Genomic DNA, 19,595 nt, shown 5'->3' with positions numbered 1-19,595 from the left:
GAGAGAGAAACAGAGAGAGATAAACACACAAAGACAGACAGACATCTTCAGGGTTCCCACTCTTTTTGAGAAATCATTTTCCAGGAGCTTTTCTTGACAATCCAGGACAGCACTTGCTCACAAACGGTCATATAATTTACCAGTAGGCCTAGTGACACATTTAACCCCAATTTTATTTCAAATGTTTTAACGATGCAGGGTTCATGATGTAGTGCCTCACGTTCATCACAGGTGAACGCTACCCATCGCTGCTACCTGTCATTACGGTCAGGATTTTTACAGCACTTAAGAAATAAGGAGAATAAGCATGAGCTTGTCAAATACCATGGCGGCCAAAACAAAAAGAGCGTGAGCCACAGACCGGGTGGCGCGGCTACAATCCTACCAACAGTTGAGTTTCAAACAAAATACACATCTAGGTTTACACAGGCGATCTGAGGACAGGTGCTAAAATAAAATACAACATTTCCAGGACAACATCGTAACCCCTCTCCCCCCGAAGATATTTGGTTATTTTCATGAATTTTCCAGGTTTCCCATGATTGGAAATCTAGTCTCTGAATTTCCATGTTTTCCAGGAAGAGTGGGAAATCTGATTTTAGTTAGATACAAATGAAATAAAAAACATATTTTTATCATAATGCGTTTTCAAGTTTCTAGAATACATTCTGAAATGTCTCCTGGATCTGTGTCATGCTAACAGCTTCAAATACCTGCTACGGAAAATCACAAATTCATCTTTTATTAACCTGTAAGCTCTATAATTTATATTCTAATTTGTTTCATTACGATTTACTCAAGCATAGTAACAGACACAATATTTCGGACACTGGGAATACATTCCCTGAGGTCCATAGATGTTCCTAGATACCGAGAACATGCTAATTGACCTTGTAGAAGTGGAGCAATCTTCCATTTACTTGGGCATGTACTTTTATGTGGATTTTCTGAAAATAGGGCTAGGGCTTAACAGCTTAAATTTGAACTGAGGAAAGGAGGAGTCAAGAGAAGAGGGGGAGAGGGAGGAGAATAGGGAGGAGAACGAGGAGAAGGAAAGGAAGAGAATGGGGGGAGGAGGCGGAGGAGGAAAAGAGTCTGGTCTGGGCAGCTTTCTTACTTGTAGGAGCAGCTGATGGTCTTGATGGGGATGCAGGCCAGAGCTGTACGCCAGGAAAACATGTAGGTACAGTCTGGAGTCTCCTTAATGAACTCTGGAGCCCCCTGAAGGTAGGAAATTGCATTACACTCAATACACAGGTTCAAATGATTGATTGATTGATTGAAAACTTTATTAACAGATTGCAGAATGGGTACAGTACAGTACAGCTAAATACATACAATTGTTAAGGGGATGCAGACCAGAGAAAGACTTTCGTCTTGTTTACATCAGGGTCCCCCATTTTCAATTAATCATAACATTATGACATACACGACATACAGATAGACAGTACTGCTACATCTATACATTTATGACATACCAGATTTGCAAATACAGTACTGTTTGTGATACACAGAAAAGTGTGTGCGTGCGTGTGCATGTGTGCTCACAGGTTGCATGTCAGGGTGACAGGTGAAGTAGATCTCAGTAGATCTGGTGTAGATCTTATGGCAGATGTCTCCGTTGGTGTAGTTCAGGATCAACTGCTCTCCTACATAACTGAGAGTCTGAGAGGCCATGCCTACCAACACACACACACACACACACACACACACACACACACACACACACACACACACACACACACACACACACACACACACACACACACACACAGTAAGGTAGATAGACAGAGACAGAGACAAAGGTAGATAGACAGAGACAGACAAATTGGCAGACAGACAGACAAACAAGTAGACAGACAGACAGGTTAAAAAATAAATAGGACATGTTGATTTATTATAAACCCACATTCATGCTGTTATGCTGTTTTCTGCCGATTCAATGTATTACTTTAACAACATCCAAGGTCGGTAACACTGTACTGCACAGATGATAGTATTGCATAGTCATACTTCTCCACACCGGGCTGGAGACAGGCAACATGGAAGAACACAAGATGGCAAGATACAACGTCAGGAGAGCAGTAAAAGAGGCAAAACGGCGTTACAGGGATAAAGTTGAACTTCAGTTCGAACAGGCTGACTCTAGAGGCATGTGGCAGGGCCTCAGAACAATGACAGGTTACAAAGGCACCTCCCTCAAACTGAACAATGACATCTCCTTAGCAAATGATCTCAATTCCTTCTATGCGAGGTTTGAGGCTGTGAATAAAAACACCAGCCTACAAACCACGGCAATGGGGGGGGGGGGGGGGGGGGTCTGCTGATGGAGACTCAGTGTTCAGGGTAACAGAGCATGAGGTGAGACGGATCTTTAAAAAAGTGAATATCAGGAAGGCAGCAGGACCGGACGGCATCCCCGGCCGCGTCCTAAAAGTCTGTGCCGACCAACTGGCCCCGGTATTCACTGACATCTTCAACCTGTCCTTGGAACAGGCTGTCATCCCCACCTGTCTGAAGAAGTCCACGATCATCCCTGTACCCAAAAAATCTACGCCCGCTTGCCTCAACGACTACCGCCCTGTAGCCCTCACCTCCATAGCCATGAAGTGCTTTGAGAAGCTAGTGAAGGGCTACATCTGTTCCTCCCTCCCCATCAACCTGGACCCTCTGCAATTTGCATATCGCCCCAACAGGTCCACGGAGGACGCCATAGCCCATGTGCTGCACACAGCAGCATCACACCTGGACAAGAGGCAGGGGAACTATGTGAGAATGCTGTTCATCGACTACAGCTCAGCATTCAATACCATAGTCCCCTCCAAACTCATAGCCAAGCTCAGGGACCTGGGCTTGAACTATGACCTCTGCCAGTGGGTCTTGGACTTCCTGACGGGCAGACCCCAGGTGGTAAGAGCAGGCAACTGCACCTCCTCATCCATCACGCTCAACATAGGGGCCCCCCAGGGCTGTGTTCTGAGCCCCCTCCTCTACTCCCTGTACACACATGACTGCGTAGCACAGCGGAACAACAACACCATCATCAAATTTGCTGATGACACAGTAGTGGTGGGCCTGATCTCTGCCAACGACGAAAGGGCCTACCTGGAAGAGGTAGAGAACCTGTCACAGTGGTGTCAGGAGAACTGCCTCTCCCTGAACGTCAGCAAAACAAAAGAGATGATTGTGGACTTCAGGAGGTCGGGGGTCAAGGACTACAGCCCCCTCAGCATCGACGGGGCACCGGTTGAGAGAGTGAACAGTTTCAAGTACCTCGGAGCCCACATATCCGAGGATTTGACATGGACCACACACATTGACAGTGTTGTGAAGAAGGCACGACAACGCCTCTACTTCCTCAGGCGCCTAAGGAAGTTCCAAGTCAGTCAGAAGATCCTTAGGAACTTCTACTCATGTACAATAGAGAGCATCCTGACTGGCAACATCACCTCCTGGTTTGGGAATAGCACTGCACAAGACCGTAGCAGACTACAAAGAGTGACACGTTCAGCCGAACGCACAATTGGAGGGGGGCTTCCCACCCTCCAGAACATTTACAACAAGCGGTGCAAGGGGAAGGCTAAGAGAATTATTAAGGACTCGAGCCACCCGAACAACTGCCTCTTTGAACTGCTGCGGTCAGGCAAGCGATACCGGAGTCTTAAGGCGAGCACAGAAAGACTCAGAAGAAGCTTCTATCCCCAGGCCATCAGGCTGCTAAACGAACAATAAACACTATGCAACAACCATCAAATGCACACAGCACACACACCCACACGCACACACTCACTTAAACAAACACACTGCAGCACCCACTCTCCACACTTTAGATCACACAAACACACTTTATATTTATTGATAAAGGATTTGCACTACAACTCGTACACCTACTGTAAATTGTACTTAAATTGCACCTCATCCTATTTCTGCCTTGCACTATATAGTATTGTATATTAGTACACTACACAGTATTGTATATTATATGGTAACTCAGTTACGTCTACTCTGCATCGAACATTGTACATATGTCTATACTGAACACTGTGACCTCATTTTTTTTTACTTCTAATTTACATGCTATACTATGTTATTTTATTTCACTTATCTTGTCTTGCACAGTCTCTGGAGCGTAACAGTAAGAAGCATTTTGTATAAAAGTATTCTGTACTTCTGTATGACAACTATTAAAGAAACTTGAAACTTAAACAAACAACACACTGCAGCACCCACTCTCCACACTTTAGATCACACAAACACACTTTATATTTATTGATAAAGGATTTGCACTACAACTCGTACACCTACTGTAAATTGTACCTAAATTGCACCTCATCCTATTTCTGCCTTGCACTATATAGTATTGTATATTAGTACACTACACAGTATTGTATATTATATGGTAACTCAGTTACGTCTACTCTGCATCGAACATTGTACATATGTCTATACTGAACACTGTGACCTCATTTTTTTTTACTTCTTTTTTTTTTTTTTTTTTCTTTATTGGTCTTTTTCCCCCTCCATTTTCCTCCGATTTTCTCCCATCCCAATGTTAGTCGTATGCCAATTCCCAGTCCCTTCCTGGTCGCTGCGCACTTACCCCCCACAGTCAGATCATCTGGGAGAGTGGAGGCTACCACGTGCTTCCTCCGACACACGTCCAGCCAATCACCGCTTCTTTTCACCTGGCAGCGCGGATTCTCATTGAGAGGGCGTAGCGTGTGGGAGGACCACACTATCCCCCTCACGTCCAATCCGCGCTTAGCAGGCGCCCCGACCGAACTGTAGGAGTCGCTGTTTACAACGACCCGGACCCACCCCGCCAGCTTCTCCCACCCTCTGATACAGCCAATTGTATCAGTGCAGACGGCCAGCCAAGCTGGTGACAACCCCGGAGCTGTGAGCTGGATTCGAACAGGCAAATCCAGCTCAGCTCCGGGGCTGGTGACGAACGCAATCTCCGCTCGGCCACCTAACCGCCGGTCATTTTTTTTTACTTCTAATTTACATGCTATACTATGTTATTTTATTTCATACTTATCTTGTCTTGCACAGTCTCTGGAGCATAACAGTAAGAAGCATTTTGTATAAAAGTATTCTGTACTTCTGTATGACAACTATTAAAGAAACTTGAAACACTATGTTAGTGCTGTGCCAGGTCTGGCTGAACCTATTATCATTCCACTATTGGGGGGGGGGGGGGATGCTCTGGCTTGTTTGTATTTCTTTAAACCAAATCACAATCATCCTGGAAGGCACTAAGCCCCGGATGCAGTGACGGTGCCCTTGCAAATCTACTTGGGTCGTATATAGCGGAAGGGAAGGAGAATTCTAACTGAAATAGTCAGCCAATGGCACGATTATCCCCAGTCTAGATCAGTGGTTCTCAAACTACGGGTCGCGACCCAAAGTGGTAGGTGACTGACAGTGCGTATTAGCAAGAAAATAACATTTAAAAAATCAATACAGTAATTATTATTATTTTTTAAAATAATGCTCTGGCAACATATTTTGGCTAAATATGCCTCGTTTTATAAATGTATATTGATAACATAGTGCTGTAATACAATTTTCTAATAAATATGCATGATCAAGTTCAACAACGTGTGCTTTTATTTAGATATTCCTTAATTCCACGTTGAAATTACACAATACATTAAGTGTGGGGTCGCCAAAAAATTCCTAAATAAAATGGGGTCGGGTACAAAAAAGTTTTAGAACCCCTGGTCTAGATCCTGTGAGTTAGACAGAGAGGAGGAGGGCTCTTCCAAATGCTCCTCCTACTCAGAACCCCTCAAATCCTCTAGGACCCCAGACAACTCAGAAATACATCAGTCAAGTCTGTCAGGGCTCAGTCTACACGTCTGTAGTGTGGACATTGAGATTCAGCCTTAGTTCACCTACCTGCCATCTTGTGAGTGCTTCCTTCCACCTGACAGGAAGAGACAAGGTCATTTCCTGTGTCCTTTTCGGTGCAGATGCCTCCTTTGAGCCCCCCGCAGACGGACAGGTGGTACGTATACGTCCCACTGTGCACCTGGAGCAGAACACAAGGAGGGGTCAGACTGCTAGGAACAGAACAACAAGGAAGAGTCAGACTGCTAGGAACAGAACAACAAGGAGGAGTCAGACTGCTAGGAACAGAACAACAAGGAGGAGTCAGACTGCTAGGAACAGAACAACAAGGAGGAGTCAGACTGCTAGGAATAGAACAACAAGGAGGAGTCAGACTGCTAGGAATAGACCACCGCAACACTTCCGGGATTCTGAAATCGGGGAGGAGATTGCGGGGGGGTCAAATGAATGAATGTGGATGAGAGCCTTGACATTAAGTGATTGCAGATACGGCTGTGGGGGTGCTAGAGACATGATCCAATAGACTTGTATGCGCCTGAGTCTCCTGAACACGGCGCGAGACATTCCTAATCGATCAGAACTAAATTGGCAGCGAAAAAGACCGTTTTTAAGCATCGATTTCCCCATGCACATGCGCAGATTGGCCACAGAGTGTGACGCAACGCACATCCACCTGGAATGTTCCATTAGAGGGGCATTAGAGGGGGTGTTGTGTTGTGAGAATGATAAGATGGAATTAAATATACAGTAAAAGGAATACAGTACAAATATACAGAAGTCTACAGTAAGTGTAATATTGCACAGTGTTGTGCATTTATAATCAGTAGCTTAGGCTACATAGTAGGCTAATGACAGCCTATTCTAGTCTAGCAGGTGCTGGTATAGAAGTATAATATATGACATATATGCCTTTTTTTGCCTAGATATACGGTATATCTAGGCAAAAAATTTCATAGATGACTGAAAATCAACAGTACTAGTCTATACCAGCACCTGCTAGACTAGAATAGGCTGTCATTAGCCTACTATGTAGCCTAAGCTACTGATTATAAATGCACAACACTGTGCAATATTACACTTACTGTAGACTTCTGTATATTTGTACTGTATTCCTTTTACTGTATATTTAATTCCATCTTATCATTCTCACAACACAACACCCCCTCTAATGCCCCTCTAATGGAACATTCCAGGTGGATGTGCGTTGCGTCACACTCTGTGGCCAATCTGCCCATGTGCATGGGGAAATCGATGCTTAAAAACGGTCTTTTTCGCTGCCAATTTAGTTCTGATCGATTAGGAATGTCTCGCGCCGTGTTCAGGAGACTCAGGCGCATACAAGTCTATTGGATCATGTCTCCAGCACCCCCACAGCCGTATCTGCAATCACTTAATGTCAAGGCTCTCATCCACATTCATTCATTTGACCCCCCCGCAATCTCCTCCCCGATTTCAATGTAACGCGGAAGTGTAGTGGTCTATAGAACAACAAGGAGGAGTCACACTGCTAGGAACAGAACAACAAGGAGGAGTCAGACTGCTAGGAACAGAACAACAAGGAGGGGTCAGACTGCTAGGAACAGAACAACAAGGAGGAGTCAGACTGCTAGGAACAGAACAACAAGGAGGGGTCAGACTGCTAGGAACAGAACAACAAGGAGGAGTCAGACTGCTAGGAACAGAACAACAAGGAGGAGTCAGACTGCTAGGAACAGAACAACAAGGAGGAGTCACACTGCTAGGAACAGAACAACAAGGAGGAGTCAGACTGCTAGGAATAGAACAACAAGGAGGAGTCAGACTGCTAGGAACAGAACAACAAGGAGGAGTCAGACTGCTAGGAAGAGAACAACAAGGAGAAGTCAGACTGCTAGGAATAGAACAACAAGGAGGAGTCAGACTATTAGGAGTAGAACAACAAGGAGGAGTCAGACTGCTAGGAAGAGAACAACAAGGAGAAGTCAGACTGCTAGGAAGAGAACAACAAGGAGGAGTCAGACTATTAGGAGTAGAACAACAAGGAGGAGTCAGCAGGGCTCTACACTAACTTTTTTTCCCTAAATGAAAAGTAACAGAGTTTATTAACAAGCTATTTATTACATGCATATTATACTGTGTGTGTGTGTGTGTGTGTGTGTGTGTGTGTGTGTGTGTGTGTGTGTGTGTGTGTGTGTGTGTGTGTGTGTGTGTGTGTGTAAGTATAGCACCTTTAGTGCCATAGTTAACATTTTTATGTAGAGTAATCATTTAAAAAAATAGTACATCCACATAGCTTTTAGAAAGGTGTGGAATAAGAGTATAGCTTCCCCCCCACAAAAAATATTGATGAATGAATTCATTGTTTCAAGAAATGTTGGTGGGTCCAAAACATGTATGTACTTCCCATGTTCCTACATGGAATGCACCTGATTGGATGAATGACATGCTGGTGCTCTAGTGCAACATCTACAGTAGTGGCTGAATGTTATCTATAGAACCTTTAACTAAACATGTTTTAAACAAACCTAAACTATAACTAAAACTAGAAAACCCACTTGGAAAATACAATAAAACAAACGTTTTAAAAACAAAATCAAAAGCTGATGGAAAATAAAAATACAAAGCAATAATAACGGTGGCCCGTCTGTCCTCACCTGGTAGTCCTTGTCCTTCAGGGAGTTCAGGTTGAATTCATAACCATTCCTGGGGTCACGCACCCGACACCCCTCACCTAACAGGAGAGGAGAGTTAGCTGGAGTTAGCTTTTATTCTGTCATACAAGCTTTCTTTATTAGCTGCAACCAAATTGTCTGCCTACCGATTACAACAGAGATAGAACTGAATCACACTGTCTGACTACCTATTACAGCAGAGATAGAACTAAATCAAACTGTCTAGCTACCTATTACAGCAGAGATAGAACTAAATCACACTGTCTGGCTAGTTGGTCGCCAGTCTCCTACCTTCAGACTTCCTGATAGGACAGGCCTCAGACGTCCTCCAGGTGAAGACGTATTCACAGCCATCCTGACGGTCAAACACTGGGGAGCCCTACACACAGGAAACCAAATATGTTGCCGTTTTGAATTATAGTATCTTATAGGCTAATGTTAAAGGAGCTATAGATAATATATTTATGTTGAATAATAATAATAATAATAATAAAAAAATAAAACATCCACTGAGCTTTTAGAAAGGCGCAGAATTAAAGTATTGCTTTTCCTACAAAACATGATTGATCAATGAATTTATCGTTTTGAAATAAAGAAAAAGAAAAAGCATACACCGGTGGGGGCAGGGGGCAGGTAATGTACTTGGTGGATGATGCCTGAACACCAAGTAACACCAGTATCACTGAGGGGTTGTAGGGGTAGGAGGGGGCAGCCTTGACGTAGCCACACCAGTGGTTTAGAGATAGGAGGGGGCAGCCTTTATGTAGCCACCCTAGTAGAGAACCAGTCTTTTAGAGATAGGAGGGGGCAGCCTTTATGTAGCCACACCAGTGTAAAAGCCATGTTTTAGAGGTAGGAAGGGGCTGCCTTGATGTAGCCACACCAGTAGAGAACCAGTGGTTTAGATGTAGGAGCGGGCATCCTTGATGTAGCCACACCAGTTTAAAAGCCATGTTTTAGAGGTAGGAAGGGGCTGCCTTGATGTAGCCACACCAGTAGAGAACCAGTGTTTTGATGACTTACCGGGTTGTCGTCACACTGGAAGATAATGCGTGTGGAGTAGCGTGAGGTGGCGCTGCAGTGGTCTCCGTTCTGGTACACGATGCTGATGGAGCCGTCCTGGGCTACCTGGGGACTGGACTGGACATAACCCATGTTTACACTGGTACCACTCAGACTGGCACACGCTCCGAGAGGACCCACTGGAGGGAGGGAGACGTAGAGGGACAGAGGAGAGAAGATACATCAGAAACATAGTACAGAAATGAGAGGGGGAGAGAGGGAGGGGTGAGAGAAGTAGAGATTAGAGTAAGAGACAGAAAGGTGGAGAGAAATGAAAGAGTGGGAGGGCAGGAGAGAGGTATGGAAGGGGAGGGAGAGTGAGATGAAGAGCCATAGACACTGTAAAGTCAGCCAGATATTCAGAGACATTTCAGTTTTATATGAGCTCAACTGACAAGAGGTTGGACCATATAACAGAATGAGGCAGACACCAGAATAATAACATACAGACTCCACCTCAAGGACAGAAAAAGCTAAATCTCTTCCACACTACGTCAAGGAAACTATAAAAGAAAGAAGGGTCATCATCACGTCACTGTGTAGCGCATACATGCAAATTGGTGCCAAGCGTGGATACGTTCAGTTAGGCGGACATTGATTTGAATGGGATCAGCCGTCTCCTCGTTTAAACCTTAGGTTATTACCTCAGATGTTAGAATCATCAGCAATTTGTTGCATTGTTAACTAGCTAATGTTTGACATATTGGTTGATGTACATTTCCTCAGAAATTGAATAGAAAGCTGGTATTCTGATGTGATGACCCTTTTTTCTTTTATAGTTTCCGTGGTATGGAACTCTGGTCTTCTGGAGGTGATGATCCTTACTTCTTTTAGTTTCCTTTGTATGGAATGCTGGTATTCTATCGTGATGACGCTTCCTTCTTTTATAGTTTCCTTGCACTATGTTCACTGCCAATTATAGCAGATACTGCACAACGACACCATGCGCACGCACACACACGCGCGCACACACACACACACACACTTACCTGGACAGCCGTGCACTGTGGGCAGGGGTTTACAGACGTTGATGTAGAAACTGCGTGTCTTGGCCTGTTCTGAGGTATCTATGGCAACCCAGGGACTGTCGTCCCCATTTCGTGTCAGGTGACTCAGGTCATACTCGTTACCATGGGAATCTGGAGGTCAAAATACAATTGTTAATACTCACACGGGTCAAACGGGATCCACCCATTTGAATTGTTCTCTTTGCGAATGCAAGCTGAAAAAAAGTTAGGAGGTTTTGCATTTCAGCCATCGATATATCTATCTTTCACTGAACTTTTAGCCTATAGGCAATGGAAATGCTAGAAATGGTCACGTGGGCTGGGAGGACCAATGGGAAATAGAATATTGTGGAAAAGTCAATTTATAAATTTTCTATTGGTCTTGTGTAATATTCACATTTTCTGAGATACTGAATTTGAGATGTTCATGTGCTGTAAGCCATAATCATAAAAATGTATTAATTAAAACAATGAAATATTTCACTTTGTGTGTAATGAATCTATAATCTATTAAGAGTTTCGCTTTTTGAATTGAATTAATGAAATAAAAAAACTTTTCCACAATATTCTAATTTATTGATATTCCGTCCCAATGTCTTTCTTTTGAGCCCGCAACTCCACGTCAACTATCTCAAACATTCTATTAGTTTCCTCTCTGAAGCTATCCAGCTCCTGCTTCAACTCCTCTCCAAATTTGTCCATGTGCTCTCTCAGTTGTCCCATCTCTTCACAAACTCCTTTCAGGTTCTCCTCCATCTGCTTATCGATCTTATCCAATTTAGCTTCCCTTTTAGTCTGAATGGCATCTAAGCCAACCCGCGTGCTAGCCTGCATGTTAGCCAGTAACACATCCACCCAGCTAGGTTGCTCGGCGTTGCTAGCTACCGTTGCGTTAGCTTGGAGCACCTGTTCAGATTCCGCCTCAACCTGCATCTTTTCCGTCGAAGTAATCTCTTTATCGTTTCATCTCGTACTTTGTGATCTAGGCCTAGCCTGCATTCTTCCCATTTCGAATTGTAACTTTAGCTCCTCTCTTTAGCTGCCTACCTCCTCGTTTTCAAACCAGAAGCCTCCCTATTCTGATTTCATCTCAACTCCCTCTGACCGTCATAGTGACACAGGCCACATCAGCCGGGGCGTGGTGTGTGTGTGTGTGTGTTCTGATCCCGCCTGTGTGGTTCTTACCGGTGACCTGGCAGTCCACAGGGGCGGGGATACAGGCCAGTGCCGTGGAGAACTGAAAGAACACGTCTTCGGTGGTATGTGAGCTTGAACCCATCTCCGCTCGCTGCAGCGATAGGGAGCCTGGATGGGAGTCCGGGTCACACGCAAAACTGATGATGAAGGTAGAACGAGTCCCTAGAGAGGAGAGAGAGAGAGAGAAGGTAATTATTAGTATTAATTTATTTGTATTATTATTAGTATTTGTATTGTATTATTAATATGCTGTTAGGTTCACGTGACAAATGTAAACGCCAAGTCAGAATTCCATGAAAATAGAACTTCTTATGATTTAACCACATAATGTGCACCGGGACATATACGTCCCGACATGCCCGTGTGCGGAACGCACGAAAGTCATGGCACTTTGCGAGCGTCTAGCGGCTTTCTTGACGCTGCTTATACTCGGACGTCTCTCAAAGACCCATTTCTGAATGGATTTTTATCAAATTTGCACATGTACTACATAAGACTTCAGGCTATGGAACCGCAGTGTTTTCCAGCTTATACCTCTATGCTGGAATATTGGAATATGGAAACTTGCAACCACTACAGAAAAATGTGATTCAAGTTCAAGTTCAACTCAAGTTCAGACCTCTGTTACTCTATTTCATTGGCACCAAAAGTGATTTTCCTTTTTTAACTTGTAACTTCAGAATGTTATCTTTCAAAAGAGACCAGGCTCATTCATGCATGTGCTATAAGTATAAACTATAAAGCTAAGCTTTGCAAAAAAAGTATGCAGTCCTCAAGTTCAAGTAAAAGAAATGGCCACTTTTCTGGGTGCCTGTTAAGAGGTTAAGTTGTGGTTGAAGTTATTATCTTTTTTTTTTTTAATCCACTTTTTCTCCTTATTTTCTATTTTTCTCCCATCCCAATTTCGTATCGCCAATTCTCCCCTTCAATTCTCCCCTCCCTATCTTGAACGTTGCTAGACTATGCCTCCCACTGGTCGGCTGTAGTGAGGATAGAAGCCTTGCATCACGTGTCCCCTCCGGTACATGAGGAGGCAGCCTGTCGCATCTTTTCACCAGACAGTGCGGCCTCTCAGTGGCGAGGAGTAACGCATGGGAAGCTCACGCTGGCCCGATACTTCCTGACTCTGCTGTACAGGCTTCACCAAACTGACCTGTAGGAGTCGCTGTCCACAACGTCCAATCCCCACCCATCCACCCATAGACTTTCCACCCGCTACCTCTGCCAATTGAGATAGTATGACGACTGGCCCAAGCCGCAGGCAATGCTGACTCCGGGAGTCGAGACCGCAGCCGCTTGCATTGGTGACGAGCGCAATCTCCGCTACACCACCCAGCCGCCTTGGTTGAAGTTATTTTCTTATGATTTAATTGTTTAACATCTTAACTAATTCCGTGCCAACCACGAGTATAGTCGGGTTAACTCGCCATGCGTTCCGTGCCAATCAAGAGTATAGTCGGGTGTTAATCGTTATTTCTTTTATTAGCGATATCCATTCATTTTTCATCAATCCAGCCTGACGTTATCGTCTCCCGGATGGTATTGCACATCATTGGATTGGATTGGATGGGAATGTGCATCAGAAAAAATACTCCGGTCCGGGGTTTCCCTTCTCAGGCAAGCAGTATCGTGTTACCACATTCACTGGGGAGGCTGGGAGCAGCGTCGATTATGTGTTTTGGACTATAACGTTGGATCAATAAACGCGATCAATATTTGGAATGGCGATCAGGAATTGGATTAATCTTTTTGCAGAACATCTGATGTGAGGTAAGGACTCTATTTTACCAGTCTTGGGTTAATCAGATGTTCCTTTCTCCGCCATCGGAGCGCGCGTGTGTGTGCGTGCCGTTAGCACTGACCAAGGCACCCAATAATCTAGCGTGCATAAGGACACATATACTATCGATAATCTAGCGTTTATTTGAAAACGATTCATAAATCAGCCGAAAAATTACGTGTTTTGTGTATTGCACTAAAGGGCTATTATCGCAGATTTCTCTGAAATTACTAGAAATCTCCAAAACTATACTCTTATTCAAAACGGTATAAAACGGAAATGTACAGATGAAAAATCAATCCGTTTCGTACATGTTGACTGCAAGCAAGTCCGCAAATTTCCCCGTCCTCCCATTGATTTCAGTGTTGGCACGCTAGCCCTAATTTGGTATGGGCGTGGCTCTGAATGAGTTAACAGGCGGGCAGAAAAGTGGCCAAGTTTTTTTTTCTTTTTCCTTGAACTTGAGGACTGGATACTTTTTTTTTTGAAAATCTTAGTTTTTTTTTATCCACTTTTTCTCCCATTTTTCTATATTTTCTCCCATCCCAATTTCGTATCATCCAATTCAACCCTCCCCTGTCACGAACACTGTTTCTTGCCTCCCACAAGCCGGCTGCAATGTGGACTAAGTCATACATAGCACAAGTCCCCTCCGGTACTTGAGGTAACAGCAGTCGCATCTTTTCACCTGCGCAGCTCGATCTCTCAGTGTCGAGGAGTAACGCGTGGGAGGCTCACGCTGCCCCCGACACTTCCTGATTCTACTGCGCAGGCGCACCAACCGACCTGTAGGAGTCGCTGTCCACAACGCCCGATCCCCACCCTTCAGTTTCCCTCCCCGTAATACGGCCAATGTGTATTACTGTGGACGACCAGCTAAACTGAAAGCAAATTCGTGGCGAGCGCCTTGCCCACTACGCCACGTAGCCGCCCTGAAAATCTTAGTTTTATACTTTATACGTATAGCACATGCATGAGCCTGGTCTCTTTTGAAAGATAACATTCTAGATCAAGTTACTAATGCAAAAAAGGAAATTAACTTTTAGTGCTAATGAAATAGAGTAACAGAGGTCTGAACTTGAGTTGAACTTGAACTTGTATACTCTCTTTTTTCTGTAGTGGTTGCAATATCCCCCCAAAAAAGTTTAGGTATAAGTTGGAAAACACCGCGGATCCATAGCTTGAAGTGTTATGTACTACAGGTCCAAATGTTATAAAAATCCGTTCAGAAATGAGTCTTTGAAAGAGATCCGAGTAAACCGTGTGCCAAAAACAAAAGCTCTTCCAAATCCATTTCCTCATCCACGGCCGTTCATTCTCAAGTGTGATTTACTTCTGGTTTTCGTTCGTCAACTTTCACCTAGATCCCTTATTCGCACCCCCCCCACGTGGGTTACCATTGGAAAGGTACTCTCATTGGCTACAACGCTGACCAATCATTTTCGCCATCAGCGGATGATTGGCAGTTCTGGAGCGCCGAGAGTCCAGGGTGGTCATCTGACGCACACGCGTAAAAAAAAAAAAAAACTCGCCTGACATATCGTCATGTAACTCGAGAACCGAGGGACGGATTTGGTTGAGTGAGGGGCCGTTCGAACGGCAACAAATAGATCTTTCGAACAGTACGTCGGGACTAAAGGGTTACCTGAGGGCTTGTCCAGCTCTCCCTTGTATGTGAGCATCAGCAGACCGTCGGTGGAGTAACGCAGGGTTCTCTCAACACCAACTGCACTTTTAGGCTCTCCCCCCTCCAGCTCACAGCCCGCAATGTCCACACCACATGCTGGAACATCAGCACAGATATTCACCTGCATGGAGGAGAGAGGGGAAGAGGAGAAATGAGAAGGGAAGAGAAGGGAAGAGAAGAGAAGAGAAGAGAAGAGAAGAGAAGAGAAGAGAAGGGAAGAGAAGAGAAGAGAAGAGAAGAGAAGAGAAGAGAAGAGAAGAGAAGAGAAGAGAAGAGAAGAGAAGAGAAGAGAAGAGAAGAGAAGAGAAGAGAAGAGAAGAGAAGAGAAGAGAAGAGACTATTAGGGGTTTGTGTGAGGGGAACTTGTGCATGAGTGTGTAGGTAAAGAGTGTATGTGTCCTACCATAAATGTCTTGCCATTGCCTGTAGCTATGTATCCGGTCTTAGAGGCCAGAGGTAGGAGGTTGAACTCAAAACCAGTGTTAGGATCCACCACCGAACAGGACTGAAACACACACACACACAGACATTAAGACACAGATAACAGCAATAAAAGCTTCAACTTCAGTCAACCCTCAATTCTGAAGGGATTTATCAACAGCTAAGAAGGATGATCTATTATCACACCAGATTCTGACTAGTTTATAGACATGCTGGTCTTAAAGTATCCTAGTGTATCTTTTATGTATCTTTTATTTATCTAGTATCTTTTATAACTCATTTATAAGCATGCTGGTCTTAAAGTATCTTAGTGATCTTAGTGGTCTTAAAGTATCTTTTATTCATCTAATATCTTTCATGACTAGTTTTTAAGCATTCTGGGTCATTTCTGGTCTGGTCTAGCAGGTGGACTCACATTATTCTCAGTGGTTCTGATGGCGCAGGCGGCTCTAGTCTCCCACATGAAGTTAGCAGTACAGTTCTGGTACAAGAGGAACTGGGGGCCCGACGACTGAAACACACACACACAAATGATTTATTTATGCATAAATAAATACAATTATGTCAAGGACATAAACACTAATAATGCAATACGATATCGAGAAACAGCTAGTTACAAAAGTGCCTGACTGGCAACCACATTGTTGCATAATTGTTATTATCTTGTTTGTAACAAGATGAAATATGATGAAAATAACAGTAGCAGGTGAAGCGTCTTCATGGATACAAATAGCTGCGTCTCCATATTGAGCGGCTACCAATAACAGCAGATACTGAACAATACCCTGCTAACTGCTTGGTCCTTCTCTTGGTGGTCGCTCACAACCAGCTTGTGTACATGACCTAAGCTACCAAATATAAAAACGTACACTTGTAGCCCAGCTGTGAAATGGTCTGCACCGGTTGTTGATATTTCATCATCTTAGTTAGAAAGCCTCTAGGCTGCAGTCAAAAGTACAACCAAAAGTACAACCAACCTCTAGAATGAAGAGGTTCTACCTCTCTAAGATTTTCATTGACAATAACCACATCAGGGGTGTTCACCGTGATGTTAGAGAACACAATCATCACTACACAGATTAAACATGCTCGGCTTCACAGTTGTGTTTATAAAGCATACATTGTATAAAGAAAAACACACACACACAGCTTAGATACTGTACATGGACAATTATGACATAAACAGCCGGTGTCAGGGTGAATTGTGTTTCAATTCAATATGTTTAATACCAATTAATCTATTTAATACGGTATTGCATCACTAAAACTACTATTCAATAATGTATGGAGTGCTCATTCTGAAGCAGTTCTTCATAGATTGGAAGAATCTTTTTACAGCAAAAGGATTTTCAACGTTCCAACTTGCGAAGAAAATCCACTTCCTGAACCGATTTCAATGGGTACCGAATATAAACATAATCCCACCGATGTCCATGATGACTTTTTTAATGAATATACTTGTTTATTGTTATTAAGATACATTTTCAAACACAGTGGAAGAATATTGATTATTAAGAATAACCTGAGACATCAATATTGTACACTATCAAGGCAAGAGTGACTCTGGACCCACGTTGTCCTTTAACAAGGGAGGGACCACCGTGACTCACCACAGCTCCTCTGGAGCAGACCAGGTGGATGCGTGTGGTGTAGGTGAGATGTAAGCCATCCGATTGGCAGACAGAGCCGTCTGTAAACTCCAGCAGGAGCCGGTCTCGCCCCTCAATGATAGGTCCACGCTTAGCCACACCCATGTTACTGACTGACGCCGTTTCTGTTGGAACTCCCTGACCCTGAGAGACAGAAAGAGAGAAAGTGTGAGCAGTATTGGATGAAATCACCACTATAAACATCCACTGTGTTACCATGGTAACTGTAGCCTCTATATAAACTTCCACTATGTTCCCATGGTAACTGTAGCCTCTATGAAACATCCTACTGTGTTACCATGGTAACTGTAGCCTCTATGACACATCCACTATGTTACCATGGTAACTGTATCCTCTATGAAACTTCTATTGTGTTACCATGGTAACTGTAGCCTCTATGTAACATCCACTGTTACCATGGTAACTGTAGCCTCTATGAAACTTCTATTGTTATCATGGTAACTGTAGCCTCTATGAAACTTCTACTGTGTTACCATTGTAACTGTAGCCTCTATGTAAACATTCACTGTGTTACCATGTGTTAGATTATCAGACTTTTGTTGATTGGTATCACCCTCCATCGGCCCTTCCATGAAGTCTCTGCGGTGTGTTTATTTATTTATTGTTAAGCAATCGTTCGATGGAATTCTGTCCTCCCACGCGCTTACATGGCTGAAACACTCCTTCTCCCCCCCCCCCGTTAATGCATCCGGACAAAAATGTACTGGAGTGAGTCTTCTTCTCTTTATCAGAAGAAGGACGTTTATTTGCATAAACCAAGGTTCTCGTACAGAATAAACGAATTGAAAGTCTTTAGAGGTATAAGAAAACGAAAGTTCCATTTATCTCTGTCTAAGTGCTATTTCTCCTAGCTTCCCGTTAGCGGCTCCTTGTGGTCTCCCTCTCCCCCTCCAGCCTCAGAAGAAGCTGGAGCTCTCTGCTTGATGTCGGTCTCGCTCGCTTTCCAAACTCTTCTGCCCGCTCGCTTTCTACCACTGTTCTACTGATAGATTTGTTATCTCGCTTTCATTACCTAGGCAACGGCTCTCTCTCCTACTCTCGCTCTCGCATTCTCATTACTAGCACTCTGCCCTGCCCCCATCACTCCCAAGTCATGGGCAGACTGTGCCACATCTGATGTGACTTCGGAATATTTCCCCCTACAACGCGGTACAAGACAGGGTTGCCCTCTCTCTCCGCTACTATTTGCACTAGCGATCGAGCCACTAGCTATTTCCTTTCGCAAGGACCGCCATGTCCAAGGCATCATCAGAAATGGACAGGAACAAAGAATCTCGCTATATGCGGACGATGTCCTGTTGTATATCGCGGATCCAGCGGCCACACTTCCACGTGTCCTTCACATACTACACGAGTTTGGTGTTTTTTCTGGCTATAAATTAAACTTAAACAAGAGTGAACTCTTCCCCATAAATTCCTTAGCTAGAAATATCCCCCCCTCTAGGTTCCCCTTCAAGCTTTCCCCAATCAGCTTCCGTTACCTTGGCATAACGATAACACATAAACATTCTAATCTCATAGCGTCCAACTTCACCCCTCTACTGGAGCGCACCAAGCAGGATTTTATCAGATGGTCATCACTTCCTTTATCACTTGTTGGCAGAGTGAACACTGTGAAAATGAACACATTACCGAAATTTCTGTACTTATTTCAAAATATTCCAACCTTTATTCCAAAGTCATTTTTTAAAGCCCTCGACAAGGCAATATCAGATTTTATTTGGAACAAACGCCCAGTCCGAATAAATAAAATGGCCCTCCAGAAGCCTAAATCACAGGGAGGCTTCGCACTACCCAATTTCTTGGTCTACTATTGGGCTGCAAATATTCACAGCATTCTCTACTGGAGTCACTCCCACTACGGACTCTGTCAGTGGGTACCGGCATGGGTGGACATGGAAAGGGCATCTTGTTCTAGAACATCTTTGCAATCCTTAGTCTGCTCCTCGCTCCCAGTCACAACCGCCCAGTATACCAACAACCTCTTAGTACAACACTCCCTCCGGATCTGGTCCCAGTTTAGAAAACACTTTGGTCTCCACGCCATGTCACAGTCGTCACCTGTCCACAAAAACTTCCTTTTCCCTCCCTCTATGGTGGATGAAACCTTCAGCAACTGGTTTAAGAAGGGCATTCTGAACATTTATGATTTGTACCAAGACAGTTCTTTCATGTCTTTCACACAACTGTCCCTAAAGTTTAACTTACCAAAAACAAATTTTTTCAGATATCTACAGATACGTG

General features: G+C 43.9%; 1 protein-coding gene across 1 annotated transcript in view; it reads right to left on the bottom strand.

The window, feature by feature from the left end:
* Positions 1–19,595, bottom strand: part of igf2r (insulin-like growth factor 2 receptor) — a 178,342-nt gene that overhangs the window by 66,297 nt on the left and 92,450 nt on the right. The window contains exons 19-30 of the mRNA XM_084314480.1: positions 17,292–17,474; positions 16,097–16,192; positions 15,644–15,745; positions 15,199–15,361; positions 11,762–11,935; positions 10,559–10,708; positions 9,531–9,709; positions 8,799–8,886; positions 8,490–8,566; positions 5,905–6,037; positions 1,549–1,679; positions 1,118–1,221 (exon numbers count right to left, since the gene is read on the bottom strand). Coding sequence (XP_084170606.1) covers positions 1,118–1,221; positions 1,549–1,679; positions 5,905–6,037; positions 8,490–8,566; positions 8,799–8,886; positions 9,531–9,709; positions 10,559–10,708; positions 11,762–11,935; positions 15,199–15,361; positions 15,644–15,745; positions 16,097–16,192; positions 17,292–17,474 — 1,580 coding nt within the window. The remainder of the gene's footprint in view (positions 1–1,117; positions 1,222–1,548; positions 1,680–5,904; positions 6,038–8,489; positions 8,567–8,798; positions 8,887–9,530; positions 9,710–10,558; positions 10,709–11,761; positions 11,936–15,198; positions 15,362–15,643; positions 15,746–16,096; positions 16,193–17,291; positions 17,475–19,595) is intronic.

Source organism: Notolepis coatsorum (assembly GCF_963971535.1).
Source record: "Notolepis coatsorum genome assembly, chromosome: 5".
NCBI lineage: Eukaryota > Metazoa > Chordata > Actinopteri > Aulopiformes > Paralepididae > Notolepis > Notolepis coatsorum.
The sequence above is the reverse complement of the archived record's forward strand: the minus strand, read 5'-3'. Positions and strand labels throughout refer to the sequence as shown.